The sequence below is a fragment of the Narcine bancroftii genome, chromosome 4 (genome assembly GCF_036971445.1).
Source record: "Narcine bancroftii isolate sNarBan1 chromosome 4, sNarBan1.hap1, whole genome shotgun sequence".
Lineage (NCBI taxonomy): Eukaryota > Metazoa > Chordata > Chondrichthyes > Torpediniformes > Narcinidae > Narcine > Narcine bancroftii.
In genome coordinates this window covers 9,388,355-9,412,131 of record NC_091472.1, presented here as the reverse complement: position 1 = coordinate 9,412,131, position 23,777 = coordinate 9,388,355, and the positions used below count along the sequence as shown (strand labels likewise).

Here is a 23,777-nt window from a genome sequence, read left to right as displayed (position 1 = left end):
TGCTGCAACATGAAAATAGGCCCTTCAGCCCATTGAATCTATGCCAGCCCATTCACACTTATGCTAAGTTAAACCAAATTTTATTCTCCCCACATCCCCACCAACTCCAAGTTCAAGTTTGTGGTCAAGGTGCAGTGAGAAGTTTGTTTTGCGAGCAGACCAGGTAACTTACCCATACATAGTACAGCAGGAAAACACTGCAGATTTACAGCGAGGAATTGAAACAGATTAAAGACAACATTATTGTACTTGCGTGGGGTTCATTTAAGAGTCTAATACAGTGTGAAAGAAACATTCCCTTTACCTGGCAGTGTGGGTGGGATCTCACGCTCGTGAATCTTCTTCTCAGCAGCAGAAAGCTGAAGAGAGTGTGGCTGGGGGTGGGATGAGTCTTTCAATATGTTGGCTGCTGTTCCGAGACAGTAGGAGGTGTAGTCGGAGTCAATGGAGGGGTGGGGAGGGGGGGAGGTTTGATGGTCTGAGTTGCTTCCCCCCCCCCACCAGATTCTACCATTATCCGACAAACAATGGGAAATTTACAGTGTGCAATTAACTTCCAACCAGTTACTTCCTCTCAGACTGTATGCAATGGGTTACAGCTGTCAACTATCCTTGCAGTGACTTCTAGCGTTCTGAGTTGCTGGCAGGATTCAAGATTACAATATTTTATTGTCATGTAATAAAAGGGAAAATGTGATATTATACAAAATTTCCTTTAATCTTCTGAAAGGCAGACCAAGATTCACCATCAACAGAAATTTCCCTGTGCCCCTTACAGCCAGAGAAAAAGAAACAAAAGGGAGTTCCCCCACCCCCGAGTCACTGAACATCCATGAATTCACCTCCAGCGCTCCCGCAGCCACACAGCCTTCCACCCCCTTGGATCCCTGGTTTCCGTGCTCTGGCATCTTAGGATCTTAGTGTAGGAGGGGTGTAGATTCCAGTTTGTCAGAGGGTCCATCGCGAGCCAATCCTCGGACTGGTCCCACCACCGGCAACAATTTGCAGCTTGTCCAAATTACTGCAGCAGTTGTGGCTGCAGCTTCTGGTCAGAGTACACTACGGCGCATCGGGAAGCTGCCTGATATGTGATCAGACTCAACTCCGTACTGTTGGCATCGAGTAAAGTATCCCAGTGACATGCCACTGTCACACAGCACAGCACAGGCCCTTTGGCTCAAACCATCCATGCCGGCCAAATTGGCACTCTGGGTTATTCCCATTTGCATGCATTCGGTTCCTATCCTTTTCTTTTTAAAGACATCCAGCCCCTCCTGGCCCATCAGCTCATGCTGCCCAAATACCCCAAATACGTTTTCAAGGGTGTGAGGATGCCTGAAAACCCAGAGGAAATTCAAGCAGACATGGGGAGAGCATACAGCCTTGTCACAGAGAGCACCAGATTTGAACCTGGGTCGCTGGCGCTGTAAGAGTATTTAGTTAGCCAGTACACTGACTGTGCCACCCTTCAAAGCCCTTCCTATCCATACGTCTGTCCAAGCAGCTTTAGAGCACCTTCGAATTGGGTCTGGAGCAGTGATTCTCAACCTTCCCTTCCCATTCACATCCCACCTTAAGCAATCCCTTACTAATCACTGATGGCAGAGGGATTACTTAAAGTGGGATGTGAGTGGAAAGAAAAAGTTTGAAAACAACTGCTCTGTATGATCTCCCCTCAGCCTCCTACCCTCAAGGGAGCCCATCCCTATAACACAAGCCTTCCAATCCTAACAATATCCTGGTAAATCCTCACTGCTCCCCCTCCCATTTATGATTGGAAGTCACATCACCTGCCAATCAAGGTTGGACTCTGCCCACCCTTTAGTGCACACCTGACCATTGGCCCCTTTACTCATCTCGTGATTGCCTGCGCCGGACCCTCCAGCTTACTGTTCTATAAAGTCCACCAAGGGGAGTAGCTCTTCCTCTTTTGTTCTTCAGTCCTGAGACGAACCCTGTTCCACTCCAGGTCGCGAACTGTGGACAACATTGGAGGAGTTGTAGGTAAGGTGTGCACTACACAGGGATTGGGGCTGTTAGATAGCCATGCCCACGTTAGACAGGGAATGGCAGTAGCATATTGTAATCCTTGGTTGTTATGAGTCTGTACAGTTACTAGTATCGTTAGTATTAAGTCCAATGTGACTAATTATACAGTGTTGTGTGATTGAGTTCTAATGTCTATTATCTCTGTTACAATCCCCTTACGTGTGTTTTAATAAAGTGTCCAGACTCTTTGTGCTTTGAACCCACCAAACGTTTCCCTTCCCACACAACAGTTGCCCAGCTGAGTGAGTGCAGCACTGTTGGACGGGGAGTCTTTCAGCTGAGGGATTAAACCGAGGTCTCATCTGCCCCCTTCCACATAAGGAATCGATACTGAGGCGGAATTTTGAGGAAGGGAACTTCCCAGTGTCGCAGGTTTGAATTTGTGTGGAGTTGGTTCGTTCACCCCGTGTCTGCATGGGTTTCCTCAGGGTCCCCCCGTTTCCTCCCACCCTCTAAAACATAGGTCAGTTGGTGTATTTGGGAGGAACGTGCCTGCGGGCTGGAAGAGCATGTTAATGTGGTGTGTGTCTTAAAAAAACAGATGATTGGTTTTTTTTAATTGCATTGGAATTGAAAATGCACAATTTTAATGCTGCTTTTCCACACCATAGATGAACTTAATTAGCAAAAACTCTTTGGGGCAATCTGAGACTGAAATGCAGATTCTCTCTCTCTCTCTCTCTCTCTCTCTCTCTCTCTCTCTCTTCCCCCCCCTTCCCTCCCTCTCCCCTCCCTCTCTCTGGTTCTCTTACCCTCCCCATCTCCTCTCTTCCTCACTCTCCTTCCCCTCCCCCCTCTTTCACTTTTTCTTCCCTTTCTGTCCTCCCTGTCTCTCTCTCTCCCTCTCTCTTTCACCCCTTTCCTCCTCTTTCTTCCCATCCTATCCTCTCCCTTCTCCCTCTACCCCTGTCTTTCTCCTCCTTCTTCCCCTTCTCACTGTCTTTTTCCATCCCTCCCCTCTCCCCTTTTCTTCTCTCCCTCTTTATCTTTCTCTCTCTCCATTTCTCTCTTTCACTCTTTCTTTCTCTATTACTCACTCCCCGTTCTTCCTCTCTCTCCTCCCCTCCCTTTCTCTCTCCATCCCTCTCTCCCTCTTTCCCTCCTCCACTTCGTCATCTCTCCCTCTCTCCCCTCTTTCCTACCCCCTTCTTCTTCCCCTATTGTCCTTCTTCCCTTCCTCTCTTCTGCCCCCTCTCTTTGCCTACATAGAGGAGCTGTTGGGCAGTGTCCCTGTCGCCTGGGTCAGGGCTACACTGCAGGAAACGGACCTGCCAGCAGAAGGGCCCACAGTAGGCCTGCTGAAATTCGAAGGGACGGAGGAGTGTGCAAGCATGTTACACTCATTGCTCGGAGAACACAGGCTGTGGCTCCCGCTGCCACATCCAAAGAAATGTTTGGAGGCCTAGTACTGAGTGTAAGAGCTCTATGTGCAAGCCAGTAGAATGAGGTTGTTTGGCCCATCCATTTGGTTCGTGGCTGGTTTTTCTCCTCCCTCCGTCTTCCCGCCTTCTTCTCGTGACCTTTGACACCGGAAATAATCAAGCCATCAGGCTGTGATTGCAGGGGTCAACCATCAAGGGATGCCTCGCTGTACAGCAGCATCCAATGGTCACTGGGTAGCCATCAGCATTAACGTTGAAGGCTTGGGTGAGGATGGAGAATCAGAATTTATTGACACGAACAAGTTATGACATTCATTGTTTTGGGGCAACATCACATTGCAAATATTGCTCTAGTTTACATTTCAAAAATAAATCAAAGTGCAACAAAATAGGAGAAAGTGAGATGGTGTCTGTGGGTCGTTGTCCATTCAGGAATCTGATGGCAGAGGGCAAAAAGCTGTTTTTGTACCGTTGGGTGCTCATCTTAAGGCTCCTGGACCTCCTTCCTGATAGTAGCAGTGTGAAGAGAGCATGGCCTGCGTGGGGAAGGTCCTTGAGGATAGACAGCGCCTCTTGTAGATGTCCTTAATGGAGTGAAGACAGATGCCCATGACGGCTGAGCCTTTTCCTGTCCTGTGTATTGGTGCCTCCATACCAGGCAGTGATGCAACCAGTCAGAATGCTCTCCACAGAAGAAATATTTGAGAATTTTTGGAGATGTACCGAATCTCCTCAAACTCCTCACTAAGTACAGCCGCTGGCAAGCCTTCCTCGTGATTGCATGGACATGGAGGCTCCAGGATAGGTTATCAGAGATGCTTTCTCCATTTGAGGCCCCTGGAGGGCTTGTGGGCTGAGTAGCAACCATCCATGCCCCCTGACACTTCTGTTACCCCTCTACCAAATTACAGCTTCCTCCACACTCGGGGACCCATTTCCTATAACTCCAATCCTTATTGACAGCGAGGAAGAAACTGTCCTTTAATGTGGTGGTGTGTGATCTCACACTCGGGAATCTTCTTTCTGACCGTTTAAGGGCGTTGAAGAGAGCGTGGCAGGGTGGAACGAGTCTTCCAATGTAAAAACACAACGCTGGAGGAACTCAGCTGGTTAAACGGCGTCCTTTATGTAGCAAAGCTAAAAATACATGACCGAAGTTTCGGGCTTGAGTCCTTCATCGAGGTATGGAAAAATGTCGACATGCTCCCGAAAATAAGAATGGGGGGAGGGGGAAAGTGATAGATGGGGAAAGGAGGGAGGAGATAGCAGTGATTGAGGGGAGGAGGGATGGCGAGGGGAGGAGGGATGGCGAGGGGAGGGAGGAGAATGGACAGGGTAAGGGAAGGGGGGAGGGGGAAACCAGAAAAGTGGATGTTAATGCCATCCGGCTGGAGGGTGTCCAGATGGAAAGCCAGGTGTTATTCCTCCAATTTGCGGGTGGTCTTGGTGGGATAATGCATAAGGCTACGTACAGACATGTGAGTGTGGGAGTGTGATACAGAACTGAAATGGTTGGCTACTGGGAGGTCTCTGTCACTGGTGCGGACGGAGCAAAGAAGCTCAGCACATTGGAGTCTTCCAATGTGTTGGCTGCTTTACTGAGGCAGCGGGAGGTCAGGTCGGAGTCGGTGGAGAGGAAGAGTGTGACGTGTGTGTGGTGGTCCGAGGGGGGCTGAAGTCTAGTGTTCCTGAGCTCCCTTTGCTTTTCTGAGCAGCAGAGCAGGCTCTGGCCAGTCTCGGGACATCAAGGAGACAGTGTTCTAGCTCGCACTGCCCGCAGCCCTGACCTCCATGGAGCTGGGGCTGAGTTGGGTGGGGAAGGGGTGGAGGGAGTGGGCTCCTGTGGGTCAGACCTGAGGCGGGATTGGACTGAGAGACTTGTGACCGCACTAGTCTGGCCCAAGGCCACCGGCACCGATCTCACTGTGCTGTAGGGGCCAGCACGCCGTTCCACAGTCCTCCTTGTATCCTGGCAGCAGGCAACTCCAGCAGCTCAGCGACGGTGCCAGAATCCCGCTCCTCAACATGCCTCCGGAATGTTCTGTCTGAAAGGTAACCACAGCTCAAGCTCTTTCCACGTCCCCCCCCCCCCCCCCCTCCACCCGAGGTTTTATAGTTTGAGAAGTAAAAATATCACTGCACTCTTAAGTGGATCGATTTGACTTTCCCAAACTAATGGCTTCACTCCTAATGTTGGTAGTGTTAGTTTGTGTGAGCGGTGTCCTCTGACTGTGGCTTTTCAACCAGAGAGGGAGATGTGGAACTGTAACTGTTAGCCTGCTCAGTTCCAGCATCTGGAATGTGGGGTTGTGTGCGAAAGGCTGAAGAAGAATTTTAACCCTTTCCCACTACCCTGAAGCTTGCATTTTTTTGTCTCTTGGCTTGCAGTATTTTCACAAAACCATTTGATGACTCTTGGCCTGTACTCATTGAAATTTAGGAGTGGGGGGGGGTGGGGGAATATCTCATTGAAACATTTTGAATGTTGAAATGTGTGGACAGAGTAGAGCAGTGGTTCTCAACCATTTTCTTTCCTCTCACGTTCCACTTTAAGTAATCCCTAGGCCATCGGGGCTCTGTGATTAGTAAGGGATTGATTAAGGTGGGATGTGGGTGGAAAGAAAAAGGTTGAAACCCACTGGAGTAGAAGTAGAAAGGTTGTTTCCCATGGTGGAAGAGTCCAGGACAAGAGGGCACAACATCAGGATCGAAGGGCGTGCGCTTAGAACCCGAGAGGTGGAGGAATTTCTTCAGCCTTGGCGGTGAATCTATGGGATTTGTTGTCACAGGTGGTTGAGGAGGCCAGGTCATTGGGCATGTTTAAGGCAGAGGTTTATTGGTTCCTGATTAGTAGGGCATCAAAGGTTATGGGGAGAAGACGGGCAGTGGGGCCAAGTGGGAAAATGGATTAGCTCCTGATTAAATGGCGGGGCAGACTCGATGGGCTGAATAGCCTCTTTCTGCATCTATGTCTTGTGGTCTTATGAAGGAGCAGACATGTGCTAACTCATGTAATCCTACTCCACAGCAATGTAATCCTTCCCTGCCTCACAGCCGTAAGACATAGTAACAGAAGTAGGCTGTTCAGCCCATCAAGTCAGCCCCGCCATTTAATCATGAGCTGATCCATTTTCTCACTCAGTCCCACTGTCTGGTCTTCTCTCCATAACCTTTGAACCAGAAGAAACTTGCAATGTCTAGTGATGTGTTCGATGCTGTAATCTGCTCAGCTTGCACTCCTGCACAGCATATGTGGAGACAGAAATGTTTTGCTGTGGTGCTTGTACTAGCCCAGGTTGGACCTCCATAAAGGCAGAGTACTCCTGGAATGGCCACTCCCACAACAGGCTGTGTCCCTGCTGTCAGTCAGGGGTTCCAAAGAGGTTGATATCAACCCCTGTGGGTCGATAGGACTATCCAAGGGGTTGCAAAATGCTAGGGGTCAATAATGCCGGGGGTGGGGTGGGGGTGTCGATTGAACTTTTGCAGTGGAAAATAAGGGTGGATCAATGGAAAATAGTATGGCAGTCGTGTCCGAATTCTCATGAGAACGGGCCTTGGCGGGCGCCAAGTTTTATTTAACTTTGGGGGACTGAGAGTAGAAGAAAGATCTATATGTTCTTTGTACCTTTGGTATCGGCCCCACCCCCCCCCCCCCCTCCCCATTTCCTCACCTGCACACCATACCTGGGAGTTGATAGGGATCCATGAAGGGGTCGATGGTCTAAAAGGTTTGGGGACCCCTGGAACAACTTCTCCCTGTACCACCTTTCTCATTTCTGTTAACCTACCTCTTGTTCAGTGCTCAACTGTGCTCTGATGCGCCAAAATGTTGGAGGACCTCAGCTGGTCTTTCAACATCCATAGGAGACAAAGATATATTGCCAACATTTCAGACCTGAGCCCTGCTTCAAGGAATCTAGCTGATGTGTCCGATGCTGTAATCTGTTCAAATTTCTTGAAAAAGGGCTCAGGCCCGAAACGTTGGCAACTTATTTTTGTCTCCTATGGACGCTGAAAAGACCGGTTGAGTTCCTCCAGCATTTCAGTGTGTGTTTTTCTACAATTACAGCGTCTGCAGATTTTTGTGTTTCACTCTGCTCTAGTGCGGACTGGTTCAACTAAATTTGCTTGGCCTCCACTCCGTTTAGCTCAAGTTTAACATCTCTGCTGCCGTCCACCGTGATTTTCTTCTGTGGTTTAGCTGTGCTGAGTGACCCAGAGGAGGGGGGAGGGGGGGAGGGTTGGTTTAAAATCACTATACCTTAAAGGAGGCACTCAAAATCAGTGAGGACCCCTTCCACCCTGCATGCAGCATCCTCCAGTTGGGAAAGAGATCCAGAGGTATCAGAGCCACCACCAGCCTGAGAAACAGCTTCTTTCCCCGCCCTCCCCCCCCCCACCCCCGCCACCCCCGGGCAGTGAGACTGGTGAACGACCAAAGAACTGCTCATACAAACCTTCCAAGACTCTACTATTAATTGAACAATAATATTTATATAATATTTTAATATTTATATATACATTTATATATTTATATATCCATGTGTGTTAGATCTGTATGTGTATTTGCAGCGTTTTACACTGACGAGCGGAAAACTGTTTCGTCAGATTGTAATTGTACAATTGGATGAAAAGAAACTCGAACTTGAACAGCAGAGTGGCCAAAACACAAATGAATGTGCCGGAGGAACTCAGCTGGCAACATCCAAACAAGGTTAAGGGTTACCTAAGTTTCGGGCCTGGGCCCTTTTACACTTGCGTCCCACTAAATTGGCCATTCAGTGTCCCGGGATAGGAATGGGGGTTTGGCTTTTCAAACTTGACCACTCCTAACTGGGACGCTGAGCGCTTTCACACTTGCAAGGAGCCAGCCCCAGGGTGAGGACTGTTCTACCTTCTAACGGTGACGTCACGACACTTCGAGCGATGGTGGACCTGCCCTAAATCCTGATCAATGTATTATGACCTTATATTTGAACAAAATTAAGCATGCCTAATTATAACATAATTAAGCTTTATGTACAGTACAATATGAGCCCTTCAATTCCTGTTGTTGTTGTTGTGCCGACCTATATAAACCTTTATAAGGGACCGTGGAAAAGTGCAATAACATAAAATTTTTAAACAGGGTGGGAACGTTTGTAGCGCTATAGCACACAATTTATACAGCATTGGAAAAAGCAATGGAGGACCTGCCCTCCCAGAATTCCATGCATCAGAGAAAGGGCTGTATTCCCAGCTGCATGCACAGAGCATTCATAGAGGGGTTTCTCTGCTGCACAGCATTCTGGGAAGTCAGGTCCACCATTGCTTTTTCCCCCCACACTGTTTAAAAATTCTCTTCTATTGCTGTTTATTTCCTCTCTCTCCCCTCCACCCACCAGTGTAACTTTCCCACAGTAAAGTTTATACCTTCCTTTTAATCTTTTCTTCCTGCATTCACGAAAAAAACTTGGGCCATTTCAAAAACTTGGGCCATTTCAATCCCACAATGCAAAGTGTGCAGACACCAGGGATCGAGGCCGTCAATCCCCGGAGTGAGATGACATCATCTGACGCCGCCATTGAGCTGATCTTGCTTTCACACTGGACATTTTAAAGGCCGATTGGCAGTTCATTCCTGGGATCACTTGCAAGTGTGAAAGGGGCTCATGACAGTGAGTTGATTGTCATATACATTGGGCAATGTAAATGTGCACCGTAATTATGCAGGAACTTTGCGTGGTACCTGGAATGCCAGGAATGACTTATGAGGAAAGATTGCGCAAATTGGGATTGTACTCGCTGGAGTTTAGAAGATTGAGAGGGGATCTCATAGAGACATAAAATTCTGGCAGGACTGGACAGAATGGATGTGGAAGGGATGTTTCCAATGGTGGGAGAGTCCAGAACCCGGGGCCATGGTTCGAGGATAATAGGCAAGCCATTTAGGACCGAGATGAGGAAGAATTTCTTGACCCAGAGGGTGGTGAATCTGTGGAATTCATTGCCACAGAGGGCAGTAGAGGCAGGTTCATTAAATCTATTTAAGAGGGAATTAGATCTATTTCTTCAGTATAAGGGTATTAAAGATTACGGAGAGAAGGCGGGGACGGGGTACTGAACTTTAAGATCAGCCATGATCTCGTTGAATGGCGGAGCAGGCTCGAAGGGTCGAATGACCTACTCCTGCTCCTATCTTCTACGTTTCTAAGATAAACCCCAGGTAATCTGTTCCTTCAGGAAATACTGAGTGAGGGATAATGTTGGCCAAAACATCAGAGGTAACTTGATAAATGCTTCTGACCTGGAATGTCAGCCATTGCTTTTCTCCCACTGACGCTTCCGAACCCGCTGAGTTCCTCCAGCAATTGCTCATGTGGTGCTCAAGGTTTCATCATCTTTAATTTAATTTTTCAAGATGTAGATGTACAGCATGGCAATAGGCCCTTCCAGCCCATGAGACCGCGCCGCCCAAATACACTCAATTCACCGTTGAAGGGTGGGTGGAAACTGGAGCAGCTGGTGGAAACCAATGGGAGAGCGTACAAACTCCTGATTTGACCCTGGGTGGCTGGCGCTGTAATCTTCTTTGGTTTGGCTTTGCAGACGAAGATTTATGAAGGGGTAATGTCCACGTCAGCTGCAGGCTCGTTTGTTGTTGACAAGTCCGATGCGGGACAGGCAGACACGGTTGCAGCGGTTGCAGGGGAAAATTGGTTGGTTGGGGTTGGGTGTTGTAACGGGATCACAGATGCAAAACAGAGAAGCAGGCCCTTCGGCCCACCCTGACCATGCTGAACAGCAAATGGAAATTAACATTGCACTGTGGTAGATGAAACCAGGGCAGTGAGTGGGAGGGCCCTGGAGAGTGTGGTAGAACAGCGAGAGACAGGAATATGGGCACATAGTTCCACGTAAATGATAACAATACAGGGAGATAAGAAGGTGAGGAAGGCGTTTGGCGCTCTTGCCGTCATCGGTCAGGATATCTGCACATCTGTACAGGATGTCACATTACACCTGTACAAGGCGTTAGTGAGACCACACTCAGAGTACTGTGTTCAGTTCTGCCCATTACACCTGTACAAGGCGTTGGTGAGACCACACTCAGAGTACTGTGTTCAGTTCTGCCCATTACACCTGTACAAGGCGTTGGTGGGACCACACTCGGAGTACTGTGTTCAGTTCTGCCCATTACACCTGTACAAGGCATTGATAAGACCACACTCGGAGTACTGTGTTCAGTTCTGCTCACCCAGCTGCAGGAACAATGCCATTAAGCTGAAATGGGTGCTGTAAAGATTCACGGGAATGTCACCAGGACTGGCAGGCCTGAATGACAAGGAGAGGCTGGGTATGGTGGGTCTTTTCTCCCTGGAGTGTGGGAGGGTAAGGGACGGGGATAATGGAGGAACCTACCGTAGTAGAGGTGTATAAAATACTCCAGGTTCAGGAATAGCTACTACCCTTCAACCAAGAGACTCCTGAACAACAAACTTATTCAGAGACACATTCAAGGACTTATTATTTATTCCAGAATATTTATATTTCTGTATTTGTACGGTCAGTTGTTTTTTTCACATTCTTTCTTCATGAGTGCAGTTTACAGTTACCAGTAATTAAAAATTCTGCCTGGCCCGCAGGAAAAAGAATCACAGTGTTATTAAATGCCGTCATGTATGCACTCTGTCAGTACATTTGAGCTATGAACTTTGAAAATCATGTGGGGAATTGATAATCTTTCTCCCAGAGTAGAGCAACGTAAAACTAGAGGGCATAGATTTAAGGTGGGTGGGGGGGGGGGGGCGCGGAAAGTTTAAAAGGGGCTCGATAGGCTCCTTTATTCCATTTTTCACAGAGTGGGTAGTGGGCAGATGTACAAGCTACGAGACAAAGTCGTAGGGACGTGGATAATTAATGATGATGAGTTTATTGTCATACACATTGTACGATGTACAAATGTTCCAAAATTCTGGCTTGCTGCAGGTGAACAGGTAAAGATAAACTATAACAGTAAACTAATTGAATCAAATTAAAAGAGGCACACACACACACACACACACACACACACACACACACACACACACACACACTCACACACACACACTCTCACACACACACACTCTCACACACACTCACTCACACACACACTCTCACACACACACACACTCACTCTCACACACACACTCACTCACACACACACACATTCACACACACACACTCACACACACACACACTCTCACACACACACTCTCTCACACACACACACTCACACACACACACATACACACACAGAAATAATAAGATATTATTTGAAATACATATATATAAATAGTTTGGAATAATTTTTTTGGTCATGAATGGGACTAATTTGGGGAAACAACTTGATCAAGGTGGACCAATTGGGCCAAAGGGTCTGTTTCCATTTACAATTTAGACATACAGAGCAGTAACAGGTCATTTCAACCCATGGGTCTGTGCCGCCCATACACCTCATTAACCTACACCTGAAAGGTGGGAGGAAACCGGAGCCTCCGGAGAAAACCTAAGGAGACACGGGGAGAACATACAAACTCCTTACAGACAACGTGGGATTTGAACCCTGGTCCAGCTGGTGCTGTAAAGGCGTGCTAACCGCCATGCCCACCGAGCCTATGATTCTGGAATGTGACATGGGCGAGCTGTGCACCACAGCTCCGCTGTGTACGTTGTATATTCCGAAGGAAAGCCCCTCCCAGGTGTCGGGAAGGGTGGGAACTAAAGGTGTAGCACCACGGACCCTCGCCAACTGCAGTGTTCAAAGTGTGTGGCCCTTCACTGAGGGCAGGCACTGGGAGTTTGGACCGGTTCAAAAGGCCTTCTGCGTGGGAGTGCAGGCACAGCTGCTTCCTGACGTAGTGGAAAACCGAGGGGGCTGACAGCTATGGTGTCAGGCCGGCAACTGTGCAGACTGGTTTGCTGCTTCAGGATTTGATTGTTGTGTCTAACAGGCTCCCAGGCTCATCATAAGCCTTGTTCACTAAACTGCAGGGTTTCAGCGGTACACATCCCTCCCCTCCAAAGCCCCACCTTTGTGAACTCTCATTAGCCTTTTTCCTCTGGCATCCCAGTTAATTGGCCATGCAGTGTCCCAGTTAAATAAGCTGTTTTTGCTGTTTCCACTTTTAACAGGGACACTACCTGCTTTCACGTTGACCACAAATCATCCCTGGAGATAGGACAATAAACAGTAGATACTGGAGTCAGCCAATTGACCCGTCAAGCCAGCACTGCCATTTTTCAGATCATGGCTGATCATTCGCTATCAGTATCCATTCCCAGCCTTCTCCCCATAACCCTTAACTCTCCTGCCCACAAGAGCCTTTTCTAACTCCCTTTTGAACATATCCAGCGAACCTGCCCCTACCACCCTCTGTGGCAAAGCATTCCACAGATCCACACTTCTCTGGGTAAAAAAATTTCTCCTCATCTCTGTCCTACAGGGCCTTCCCTGTATTCTTAAACAATGCCCTCTAGTCCTAGTCTCTCCCAACATTGGGAATATGTAATCCAATTTCACCCTGTCTAGCCCCTTAGAAAATCTTATATACCTCAATCATGTCTCCCCTCATCCTTCTAAACTCCATTGCATAAAGGCCCAGTCTTTCCAACCTTTCAGCGTATGTCAATCCTGCCATCCCAGGAACTAACCTTGTAAATATGCGCTGCACTCCCTCTATAGCGAGTATGTCCTTCCTCAAATTTGGGGACTAGAACTGGACGCAATACTCCAGGTGAGGTCTCACCAGGGCCCTGTACAACTGCAGGAGGGCATCTCTGCTCCTATACTCCATCCTGGGATGCAACTTGTCCTTTTTCCACTGGGTTAATCGGCATGCCGGCATCAGCTAACGCAGGGGATGTGAGTAGGGGTCGAGGCCATTAATCCCCGGCGTGATTTGACGCCAGCAGGCTGATTGTCTCCCTTTTCCACTGGACCTTCAACCGGTAAATTGGCCATCAATTCCTGGGACAAGGTTCCAGTGGAAAAGGGACTTTTGTAGCAGTGGAGGAGGTGTTACATCCTGGCTGACGACAGTCCCTCTGAGGCAGCACAGTACCGGAACTTCAGCACTCAATGTTGGGCCTATGTAACCTATTTCACAACAAGCTAATCTTCCCTACCTCACATCTATAACCCGCTATTTTTCTTATGCTTATCTAAAACTCTTTTGTACCAGCCTCCATCACCACCCCTGGCAATGCATTCCAGGCACCCACCGCTCTGTGTGTAAAAAAAAAACTTAACTCTGACGTCCCCCCTTAAACTTTCCTACAGTCACCTTAAGCAGATGAGCTCTGATATTTGCCATTGTTGCCTGAGAAAGAGGAGCCGGCTGTCTGGCCTACCCAAGCCCCTTTTAATCACGTATACATCTATTACAGAGGTTCTCAACCATTTTCTTTCCACTCAATACCACTTTAAGTAATCCCTATGCCATAGGTGCTCTGTGATTAGTAAGGGATTGCTTAAGGTGGGATGAGGGTGGAAAATAAAAAGTTTGAAAACCACTGTTTTAATCGTCCCTCATTGACTCGTTATGTGCACGGTTTCAGAACTCCAAAGGAAATGGGTCAACGACAATTTTTTTTTTTTTTAACGACGACAATTTTTCTCAAGCAAAGTATTTCAGTAACAATTGGGTCTAGAGCAATGGTTCTCAATCTTCCCTTCCCACTCACATCCCACCTTAAGCAATCCCTTACTAATCACAGAGCACCGATGGCCTAGGGATTACTTAAAGTGGGATGTGAGTGGAGAACCACTGAAGTCACCTCTTATCCTTCACCTGCTCACTATATCCTCAACCAGGCAAGATGGGGTGATGAGTAAATATGTTGCAGAAGCTCACTGTTTGAATGAATTGAATTATATTTAATTTTAAAAAATAGATATCTACAGCCCTGGTAGAAGCCGATTCCGGCCATTTAAACCCGCACTGCCCATATCCACCCAAATTAGCCTCCAACCCAGTACGTTTTGGAGGGTGGGAGGAAACCGGAACATCCGGGGAAGACCCACAAATTCCTTACAGACAGTGATGGATTCGAACCCTCTTTGCTGGGTTCACGCTAACCACTGCCGCTGAGATGAGACAAAATTCATTGTCCTATGCATAAGTACAACATCTGCAATAAAGTTCACGGTTGTGGCAGCTACAGCAGGACATTAAAACACATGAGCCATGAGTGTAAATGAACATTGCCACAAGAGCGAGAAAAGAAGCTCTTAACTATAAAGCTATACATGGATAAATACTCCCAGTTGCAGCAGTTATAATAAACTAAAGCGCAATAAACAAATGTGCTGGAGAAACTCAGCAGGTCACACAGCATCGGAGGAAGTAAAGGGTAGCCAACATTTCCGGCCTGAGCCCTTCGTTAAGGTGTGAGCAGGCACCTGGGTACGAAGGTGGGGGGAGGAAGGGGCAATGGGAGGAGTGCAGGTAAGAGGTCATAGGTGGAAACGGGTGGAAGAGAGAAAAAAGCTGAGAAGTGATAGAGGGGTGGGGCAGCTCTCTCTGATAGGAGAGGGAAGGGAAAGAGGTGTGGAGTTGGGAGGGAAGGAAAGAAGACTCGGGGGAGGGGTTTAGCAGGAACTGGAGAAGTCGATGTTAGTGACTTCTGGTTGAGGAGTGCGATTTCAAAAGAGCATGGAGAACTGGCAGGTCCAGAGAGCTGTTGGGGAAGATATGTTCTTGAACTTGAAGATGCTGCACTTCAAGCTTCTGCACCTTCTGCCTAAGGTAGCAGAGCAGATCATGACCAGAATTACAATGTTGGCCACCTCACAAACGTGGCTTCGATGGACGGGAAGCCAGGGCTCTCAATGGACTTTGCCGGGCTTGCCATTTTCCACAATCGTCTGCATTCCAGAGCACGTTGGAATTGAGCTGCTTGTTGCCACGTGGGACAAGATGCTTTGTTTTTCCAAGATGGTCGAGGAACCTCTTGGTGCGCGCAGGTGGTTCTCATTTACATGCCGATCTCTGCTTTCTGGAGTGAAAGCAGATGCCACCAACTTGCCTTTCTCCTTGTAAAACCTCCAGCCCGCTGTTGAGACCGGAATCTATTTTACTGTGGTACAAAGAGAAATGCTCTTCTTGTTCAGCTCGCACAGGAGTTCAGTTTGATCAGAGAAAAAACACACACAGATATCCTGGAGGAACTCAGCAGGTTTTGTAGCGCCCCTAGGAGGTAAAGATATATCACCGATGTTTCAGGCCTGAGCCTTTCTTTAAGGTATAAGCAAAAAAACAGGCGTCTTACTTAAAAACTGGGGAGAGAAAGGTGGAAGAATGCGAGGAGCCCAGGCCAGCAGACAAAAGGAAAGGTGTGAATTGATTTTTGGCTTTGTGAAAGGAGACAGAAGGAAAAAGGAAAAGAGAGAGAGAGATACAGACAGAACAAGAGGAAAAGAGACAAGGCGGTCCAAGATGGGGGCGGGGCTGTGTTTAACGGAAACCAGAGAGCTCCAGGTTAATTTCACCTGGTTCAAAGGTGCCCAGACGGAAGATGAGGTGTGGTTCCTCCAATTTTCAGGTGGTCTCAGTCTGGCCATGCACGAGACCATGGACAGACGTATCAGCGGTTTGGTGAGGTTTTGCTTTGTTGCACCTGTTTCCAGGGTTATCAGTAAGGTCGCAAAGTTGTATGCATTGTGCCTTGTTAATGGGAAAGGCTCAATGATCAGACCTTTGGTCCCTATAAGAGTTGACCCACCTTCCCCTTGTCTTCCGGTCTCAGTTGGGAACCGCAGCCTGCTGTATGAACAAACGGAAGAGATAGATTTCAGTGGTAAGGTTCAAAGGGGAATTAACCAAACAGTTAAGAAGGACATGGTTGTTGGGCTGAAGAATGGACATGAATTGAACAGGAACACAAGATAGGAAAGGGAGGAGGCAAATTAGTCTCTGATGCTTTTCCAACCATTCAATGAGAACAAGGCTGATCTGTGCCTAACTCTAAACACCTGCCTTTTTTATCTTTGTCTGGCCACAACCTGGACATCTCAGATTTTAAATGACTTTTTTGTACAAGAAAGTTCCATCTACCCAAGTGAAGAAGTGTTAGGTAACACCTCTCTGGCCTACCAAGGAGGAGACTTGTTTCCTCCACACTAATAATTGCTGACCAGGTTGATGCCAGGAACGAGGTGGGGTTAGTTCACGAGGAGGGATTGACTCGCCTGGGTCTGTACTCATTGGAGTTCAGAGGGACGAGTTGGGACCTTAGAGAAGTATGGAAAATTATGAAAGGAACAGAAGCAGAGAGGTTGTTCCCACCGGTAGGTGAGATGAGAATGAATCGGGGAGTGGGGGGGGGGTTTGCGGGGAAGGGAGGGAAGTTTATTTAAGACTGAGATGAAGATATGTAACAGCACTGATTTACCACAGCTTACATTAAAAAATAAAGAATAGACCCACTCGTTTCTTTCAACACACCGTGAAGTTGAATTTCTTTATCATTCATTGGAAACAACGTTGCACTCTTCAACTCCCCAAACACCACCCAACCATACTTCTCTCACCTTCTTGTTGGCTCACCGCCGCACGGGTGATCCTGACACTCTCACTCCCCTCCTCCCGACAAAGGTAAGCATGTGACCACGTCTGAGGAACTGGTTCTCCCAGAGAGCGGTGAATCTGTGGAATTCTCTACCCATGGAAGCAGTAGAGGCCGCCTATTTGAACGTATTGAGGAAAAAGATAGATTTTTGTACAGTAGAGACATTAACATTATAGGTTGACTCGCTTATTCACAAAACTATATCTATTTATTTATTTGCATACATGAATACTTGTCCTCCGTATTTATATATTAAAAAATTTAGACATACAGCATGGTAACTGGCCATTTCGGCCCTCGAGTCCCTGCTGCTCAATTACACTCAATTGACCTACAACCCCTGGTACATTTTGAAGCGTGTTCACGTGTCGTGTCTGGTTGCGTGTATTGCACTGAGGACCAGACACCACCATTTCGTCGGGTTGTACTTGTGCAATAGGATGACAGTAAGCTTGATGGAGCCCATGGTCAGATGAGCCACGATCTTATTGAACGGCGGGGCAGGCTCGATGGGCCAGATGGCTGACTCCTGCTTCTAGTTCTGGTACTCTTTCAAATTCCAGCCCGACTCACTTAACCCTCATTCGACATACCAGAGGCAAAGCAATTTGTTCCCGAGGTTGAGGGAACTCACTGCAGACCAATCATTCGGACTGTGTGTCAAGGACATTTTCTGCTGTGCGACTCTTGTTGACGTATCCAGCTCCCCGATGTCACGGGATGTCTCCTCCCAGTACAACTGCTAACATTCAGTGAATTCTAATCTGCGGACAATGCTCCATGTGTGGTCTTTTAAGGATCCAGGTGGTTGATGAGCTGAACAACCTCTATCATATGAATCAGGGCATTGAATAGAGGAGCGGAGAGGTCATGATGCAATTACACAGAACGTTCTTGAGACCCTACTTGGAGTTCTGTGCGCGGTTTTGGTCACCCAGCTGCAGAAAAGGTTCAAAGGTGCAAAGATTCTTTTTATTGACATGTCATAATACAAAAAAATGTAAAATACACGACATACCTCAACTTTTGACTGCCAACAATAAGAGAATGAGAAGCAAAAGAGCGTCGCCCCAGAGGCACTGAGTGGATTCACCTCCAGCGCTCCCGCAGCCTCTGCCACCGCACAGAACTCCAGATCCAAACCTCCGACATGATCAGGGCCTGAGGCCCTTCGAGGGCCCTTCTGGTTCCCATGAACCAGTCTCCAGCAGCCCACAGCCAGTGTGAGTCCTTCGGCCACAAGCCGGCAACAGCCCACAGCCTATGTGCAAGTCCTTCGGCCGCTGAGCCCCTCGCTGGCCTGCTGCCACGGTCGTCTTCCTGTAGGCTTGTCTCCTATGCTTCTCCTTCACCAACAGGATGCAGAAATGCTTCACAAGGATGTTGATGGGATGGGGTGGGGGGGGGGGAGGAATTTAATTATAAGAAGAGGCTGGATAGGCTGGGACTTTTCTCCCCGGTTCATGAAGGATGAGATCTTGCCTGTGTAGGCTTGTAGCATGGATACAAAAAGGCAAGCAGAGCTGGGCACTCATGGTTATAGCTGGCTACAGGTGAGGGGATCGAACAGTGGTACTCTGTGGTTAGTGTGGCGTCTGTCAGTCGTGGCCGACCATGGGTGCTGTGCCTCCGGTAGTAGCTAGAGTGACCTCTGCAGGGCACACAGTTGATATGGAGATCTGCCTTTTGCCCATGCAATGCGACCCCCCCTCTCCTTGCCAATGGCGGGTCCAAAGGAACGGCGAAAGCCGATACGGTTCAGTGCCAGAAGCATCGCAGGAGTTGTACAGCTGTCAGCTACCTTCGGGACTCGACTCCGGATTTTTCCTCCCAAAGCCTTTCTCATGAGTGGGTACAGCCACAAGGCAGCGGAGATTTAAAATCAGAGTTTTTCCCTCTCATAGATGAGTTACCATCTGTGGTTAAAGAACCCCATCTGTCCGGAGCAACTGGTTTCAAGGCACTTCTGTTGCCCTTTTTCCTGGCAGTGAGAACAGGTCTGCCGGACGTAAGAATTGTACCACATGTGAAGGTGAGGAGTTGGACTTGGTTGTCAGAGGATGTTTGAGCCGCACGCCAAGAAGAGTATTTATGTACAGTGGGAACTGGTCCCCACTACCACCCTTTGGGTATGTGACAGAGTATATAGTTATGTTTTTGGGAGATAAATTGGGAAGGGTTTGTTAGAGTAGGTCACTTTTAAACAGATCTTATTTGAAATACTGGAGCTCTGTTAATGCTAGACATATCGGCTCCACAGCTTTTGCAAGAGCTTTGGAGAGTGTCCAAGAGACTTCACTAATGGATTGTTGTTTACAAAAGGCAACAAATGTAAGATCTTGTTAGAGCCACCTTCTGTCCGGAGGAGAGCTTTCTGTTCATGTGGTTTTGCAAGCAGAGAGCTTCAAACAATCTTTCTCTCTAAGAGAGAGAGAGAGAGAGAGAGAGAGAGAGAGAGAGAGAGATCATTCTACCGTGTTACAGCCAGTAACAGCAGCAGGGGCTGGAATAGGACAAGCTGGCAAGCCTGTGGAAAGCCCCATTTAGAAGACGACCTGGTCAAAGCCATTGTGGTTCATGCAAGAGGAGAGGACTGGCTGTCTAATGTTTCACTTGGAATAAGGGAAACGAAAAGGAACTCTGTGATGACCTGAAAGAAAGAGGTTATCATCTGGAGAACCCTGAGGGGGAAAGTTTTGTCATCAAGACACTGGAGTGGCTGATTAAAATGGAATCAGTTGTGGATGTCATATAACCATATAACCATATAACCACTTACAGCATAGAACAGGCCAGTTCGGCCCTACTAGTCCATGCCGTAGCAAATCCCCACCCTCCTAGTCCCACTGACCAGCACCCGGTCCATACCCCTCTAGTCCCCTCCTATCTATGTAACGATCCAGTCTTTCCTTAAATGTAACCAATGATCCCGCCTCGACCACGTCTGCCGGAAGCTCATTCCACATCCCCATCACCCTCTGCGTAAAGAAATTTCCCCTCATGTTCCCCTTATAATTTTCCCCCTTCAATCTTAAACCATGTCCTCTAGTTTGAATCTCTCCCTTTCTTAATTGAAAAAGCCTATCCACATTTACTCTGTCTGTCCCTTTTAAAATCTTAAACACCTCGATCAAGTCTCCCCTCAATCTTCTACGCTCCAGAGAAAAAAGCCCCAGTCTGCACAACCTTTCCCTGTAACTCAGACCCTGACACCCTGTCAACATTCTCGTGAACCTTCTCTGCACTCTCTCTATTTTGTTTATATCTTTCCTATAATTTGGTGACCAAAACTGTACACAGTACTCCAAATTTGGCCTCACCAATGCCTTGTACAATTTCATCATAACCTCCCTACTCTTGAATTCAATACTCCGATTTATGAAGGCCAACATTCCAAATGCCTTCTTCACCACACCATCTACCTGAGTATCAGCCTTGAGGGTACTATTTACCACAACTCCTAAATCGCTTTGTTGCTCTGCACTCCTCAATTGTCTACCATTCAATGTATATGACCTATTTAAATTTGCCTTTCCAAAATGTAGCAGCTCACATTTATCTGTATTAACTTCCATCAGCCATTTCTCAGCCCACACCTCCAGCCTTCCTAAATCACCTTTTAATCTACGGTAATCTACCTCACTGTCCACAACACCACCAATCTTTGTGTCATCCGCAAACTTGCTTATCCAATTCTCCACCCCTACATCCAGATCGTTAATGTATATAACTAATAATAGTGGACCCAGGACCGAACCCTGAGGAACTCCACTAGTCACCAGCCTCCAATTGGACAAACAATTTTCTACCACTACTCTCTGACACCTCCCATCCAACCACTGCTGAATCCATTTCACTACCTCTTTATTTATACCTAATGCCTCCACCTTTTTTCCTCAAACAACAAATCTCTCTCTGAAAACAGACAAGAACCTTCCTGAGCGGTAACCATTTACCTTTCAAGTGCCAAAGCCTGGTGAACTTTATAAATGTTAAATTCTATATAAGAATTGCCTGCAACCAGTGAACTTGGAGGAATGAGAAGTGAGATTGGACTGTGAACTAAAGAACTTTTCTGAACTTACACACACATTACGTACACATGCGCTTAGAATTAGAAGGGGGTTAAGTAAGTCAATAGTGATAAGTTAAAGTTTGATCTTGTTTTCATGCTTAAAGATAATTAAAAGCAATTTTTATTTAAGTCACCAGTTGTCTTGGTGAATATCTATTGCTGCTGGGGTTTGGGGTCCTCTGGGCTTGTAACAGCTATGACAATCTTTAGAGCCTGTGGTTAGTAAGGGATTACTTAGGTGGTATGCGAGTGGAAAAAGAAAGATTGAGAACCACTGTGATAAAAGGTAAAGAAGCTGAGAGGTGATGGGGAAAGGGCAAAGAAGGGTATTTAAGGTTTGGAGGTGCATGGGGTGCTCACAGGAAAATGGGACTAATGGACAAGTTGGGCCTGTTTGAAACAGGAAAGTCTGCAGATGCTGTGATTGTAGTAAAATGCTGGAGGATCTCAGCCATTTGTTTCAGCATCCATAGGAGAGAAAGGTATATTCCCAGTGTTTCGCCCCTGAGCCTTTCTTCAAAGATCCCTTCTTCTCCTTGAAGAAGGGCTCAGGCTCAAAATGGCGGGAATATATCTTTGTCTCCCATAGACGCTGAAAAGACCGGCTGCGTTCCGCCAGCCTGTTTACATCCTGTAGACCTCCGCGACTCTAATCCTTGATTTTAATACTAGTTTAGGAGTAAAATCGAAACAGCAAGATAAGAGATATTAATGTTCAACTGTGACCCTTTATAAGACAGCCAGCTCACACCTGAAATCATATCCTGTTGCTTTCAAGCCTAAGATTCTTAATATAACCAGACATCCTCAGTTATTGTTCCCTCCTCTTCCTGATGCTTGTTTCTCCCTCTTCTTCTCAGTCATTTCTGGCAGCCCCAAAGGAGTGTTCTTGGTCACCCCCCCCCCCCCCCCAACTCCGGATGCCATTAGCTGACGGGCCAGCGACTCCTTCCTCACGAGTTGGCGTCACAGCCCGGCCCATTTTGGTCTTCGGTCAGTGGAATCCGCAGATGGCCAGATTTGTGGGCGATACGTGTGGTCTCTAAGTAGCAAAGGGTGCAGGTTGATGATGTTGAGGTAACAGCCCTGGGTAACCCCAGGGTAGATGTTGTTCTGTGCGGTAGGTAGGTCAGAGCACACCCTGTTGGCCAGGCCTGGATCGAGTTGCCGAGACGTGCTAGAGATGTTCACCAGGAGGCGGGGCAATGTGGAAAACATGAAAGGGTTGTTCCTTAGTGCTCTGTGATTTGAGGGACAAAGAATTCCACAGCATCGAAAAAGGTCCTTCGGCACAACCTATCCATGCCAATCAGGTTGTGTTACTGAGCTTGTCACATTGGTTAGAGAACCATAGAACACTACAGCACAGATACAGGTCCTTTTAGACTGGGCAAAACCATTATTCTGCTTAGTACCATTGACCTGCACCCTGGCCATATCCCTCCATGTCCTTCACATCCAAGAATATGTCTAAATTTTTCTTAAATGTCAAAATTGAGCCCAGATTCGCCATTTCAGCAGGTCCTGCATTTGGTCTGCTATCCCTCTAAACCAGTGGTTTTCAAACTGCCCCCTAAACTCACATTCCACCTTAAGTAATCCCTATGCCATTGGTGCTCTGTGATTAGTAAGGGATTGCTTAAGGTGGGATGTGGGTGGAAAGAAAAAGTCTGAAAACCACTGTTTTAATTGTCCCTCATTGACTCGTTATGTGCACGGGTTCAGAACTCCAAAGGAAATGGGCCAATGACAGTTTTTCTCAAGCAAAATATTTCAGTAGCAATTGGATCTGGAGCAGTGATTCTCAACCTTCCCTTCCCACCCACATGAGGCCTTCTGAATTATAAATAGAACACACATCCTCCAACGACACACGACAAGGCAAATATTTCCAATTGTAGTGACATCAGCCCCATTCTGTTATTCAGCCTTGGTAGAAGGTATTTCTGGGATTCCACAGCTGGTCTATCTGCATCTACTATTAATGGACCAGAATGTGCCATTGGAGAGACATGAAATGCCCTTGAAATATCTGGACAAAGCTTCTTGGTTAAAATCTTTCAACATCTCTCACCCAGCTTAGGAAGTCTAAAACTACATGGGTGTTGAGGTGAGAGGGGAAAGATTTAAAAGAGATCTGAAGGGTCGTTACTTCAGTCAGAGGGTGGTGGTGGTGTGTGGGAGGAGGTACTAGAGGAAGAGATCTGAGCTGGTACAGTTATAACCGTTAAAATACTTTTAGACAGGTTGTTGGAGAGAAAGCGTTTGGAGGGATATGAGGCCATTGCAGGCAAATGGGTATGGCTTGATCGGCATGGAAATTGAGCTGAAGGCCCTGCTTCTGTGGAGTCAGGGAACAGGCATGATAGGAGGGAGGGAGAGAGGGGAGAGAGAGAGCGAGCAAGAGGGAAGGGGTGAGGGAGAGGGACGGAGGGAAGGGCAGGGAGAGAGAAAGAGAGAGGTGGGGAGGGAGAGATAAAATGAGAGGGTGAGGGAGGGAGGGAAGGGCAGGGAGAGAAAGTGCAGGGAGGGGGAGAGAGAGTGGGAAATGAAGAAAGAGAGAGACAATACTCTGTCACCTCCTTGTCCCTTCCCCAGTTTCTTGTCCACTTTATAAATGCAACATCACCACCTTTTATTTCAATGCTTTTACCAAGCTAGTGACCAGGGTTTGAACC

At 47.4% G+C, this 23,777-nt stretch overlaps 1 protein-coding gene across 2 annotated transcripts in view; it reads left to right on the top strand.

The window, feature by feature from the left end:
• The window catches only part of LOC138760312 (NHS-like protein 1), a 251,143-nt gene that overhangs the window by 143,672 nt on the left and 83,694 nt on the right, over nt 1–23,777 (top strand). The window contains exon 1 of one of the 2 annotated variants that reach the window (XM_069930719.1): nt 5,404–5,483. The exons of the other annotated variant lie outside the window; for it this stretch is intronic. Within the exon in view, the coding sequence (XP_069786820.1) occupies nt 5,468–5,483 (16 nt within the window). The 5' untranslated portion in view covers nt 5,404–5,467. Of the gene's footprint in view, nt 1–5,403; nt 5,484–23,777 lie in introns of those variants that run through there. 2 annotated transcript variants of the gene reach the window in all.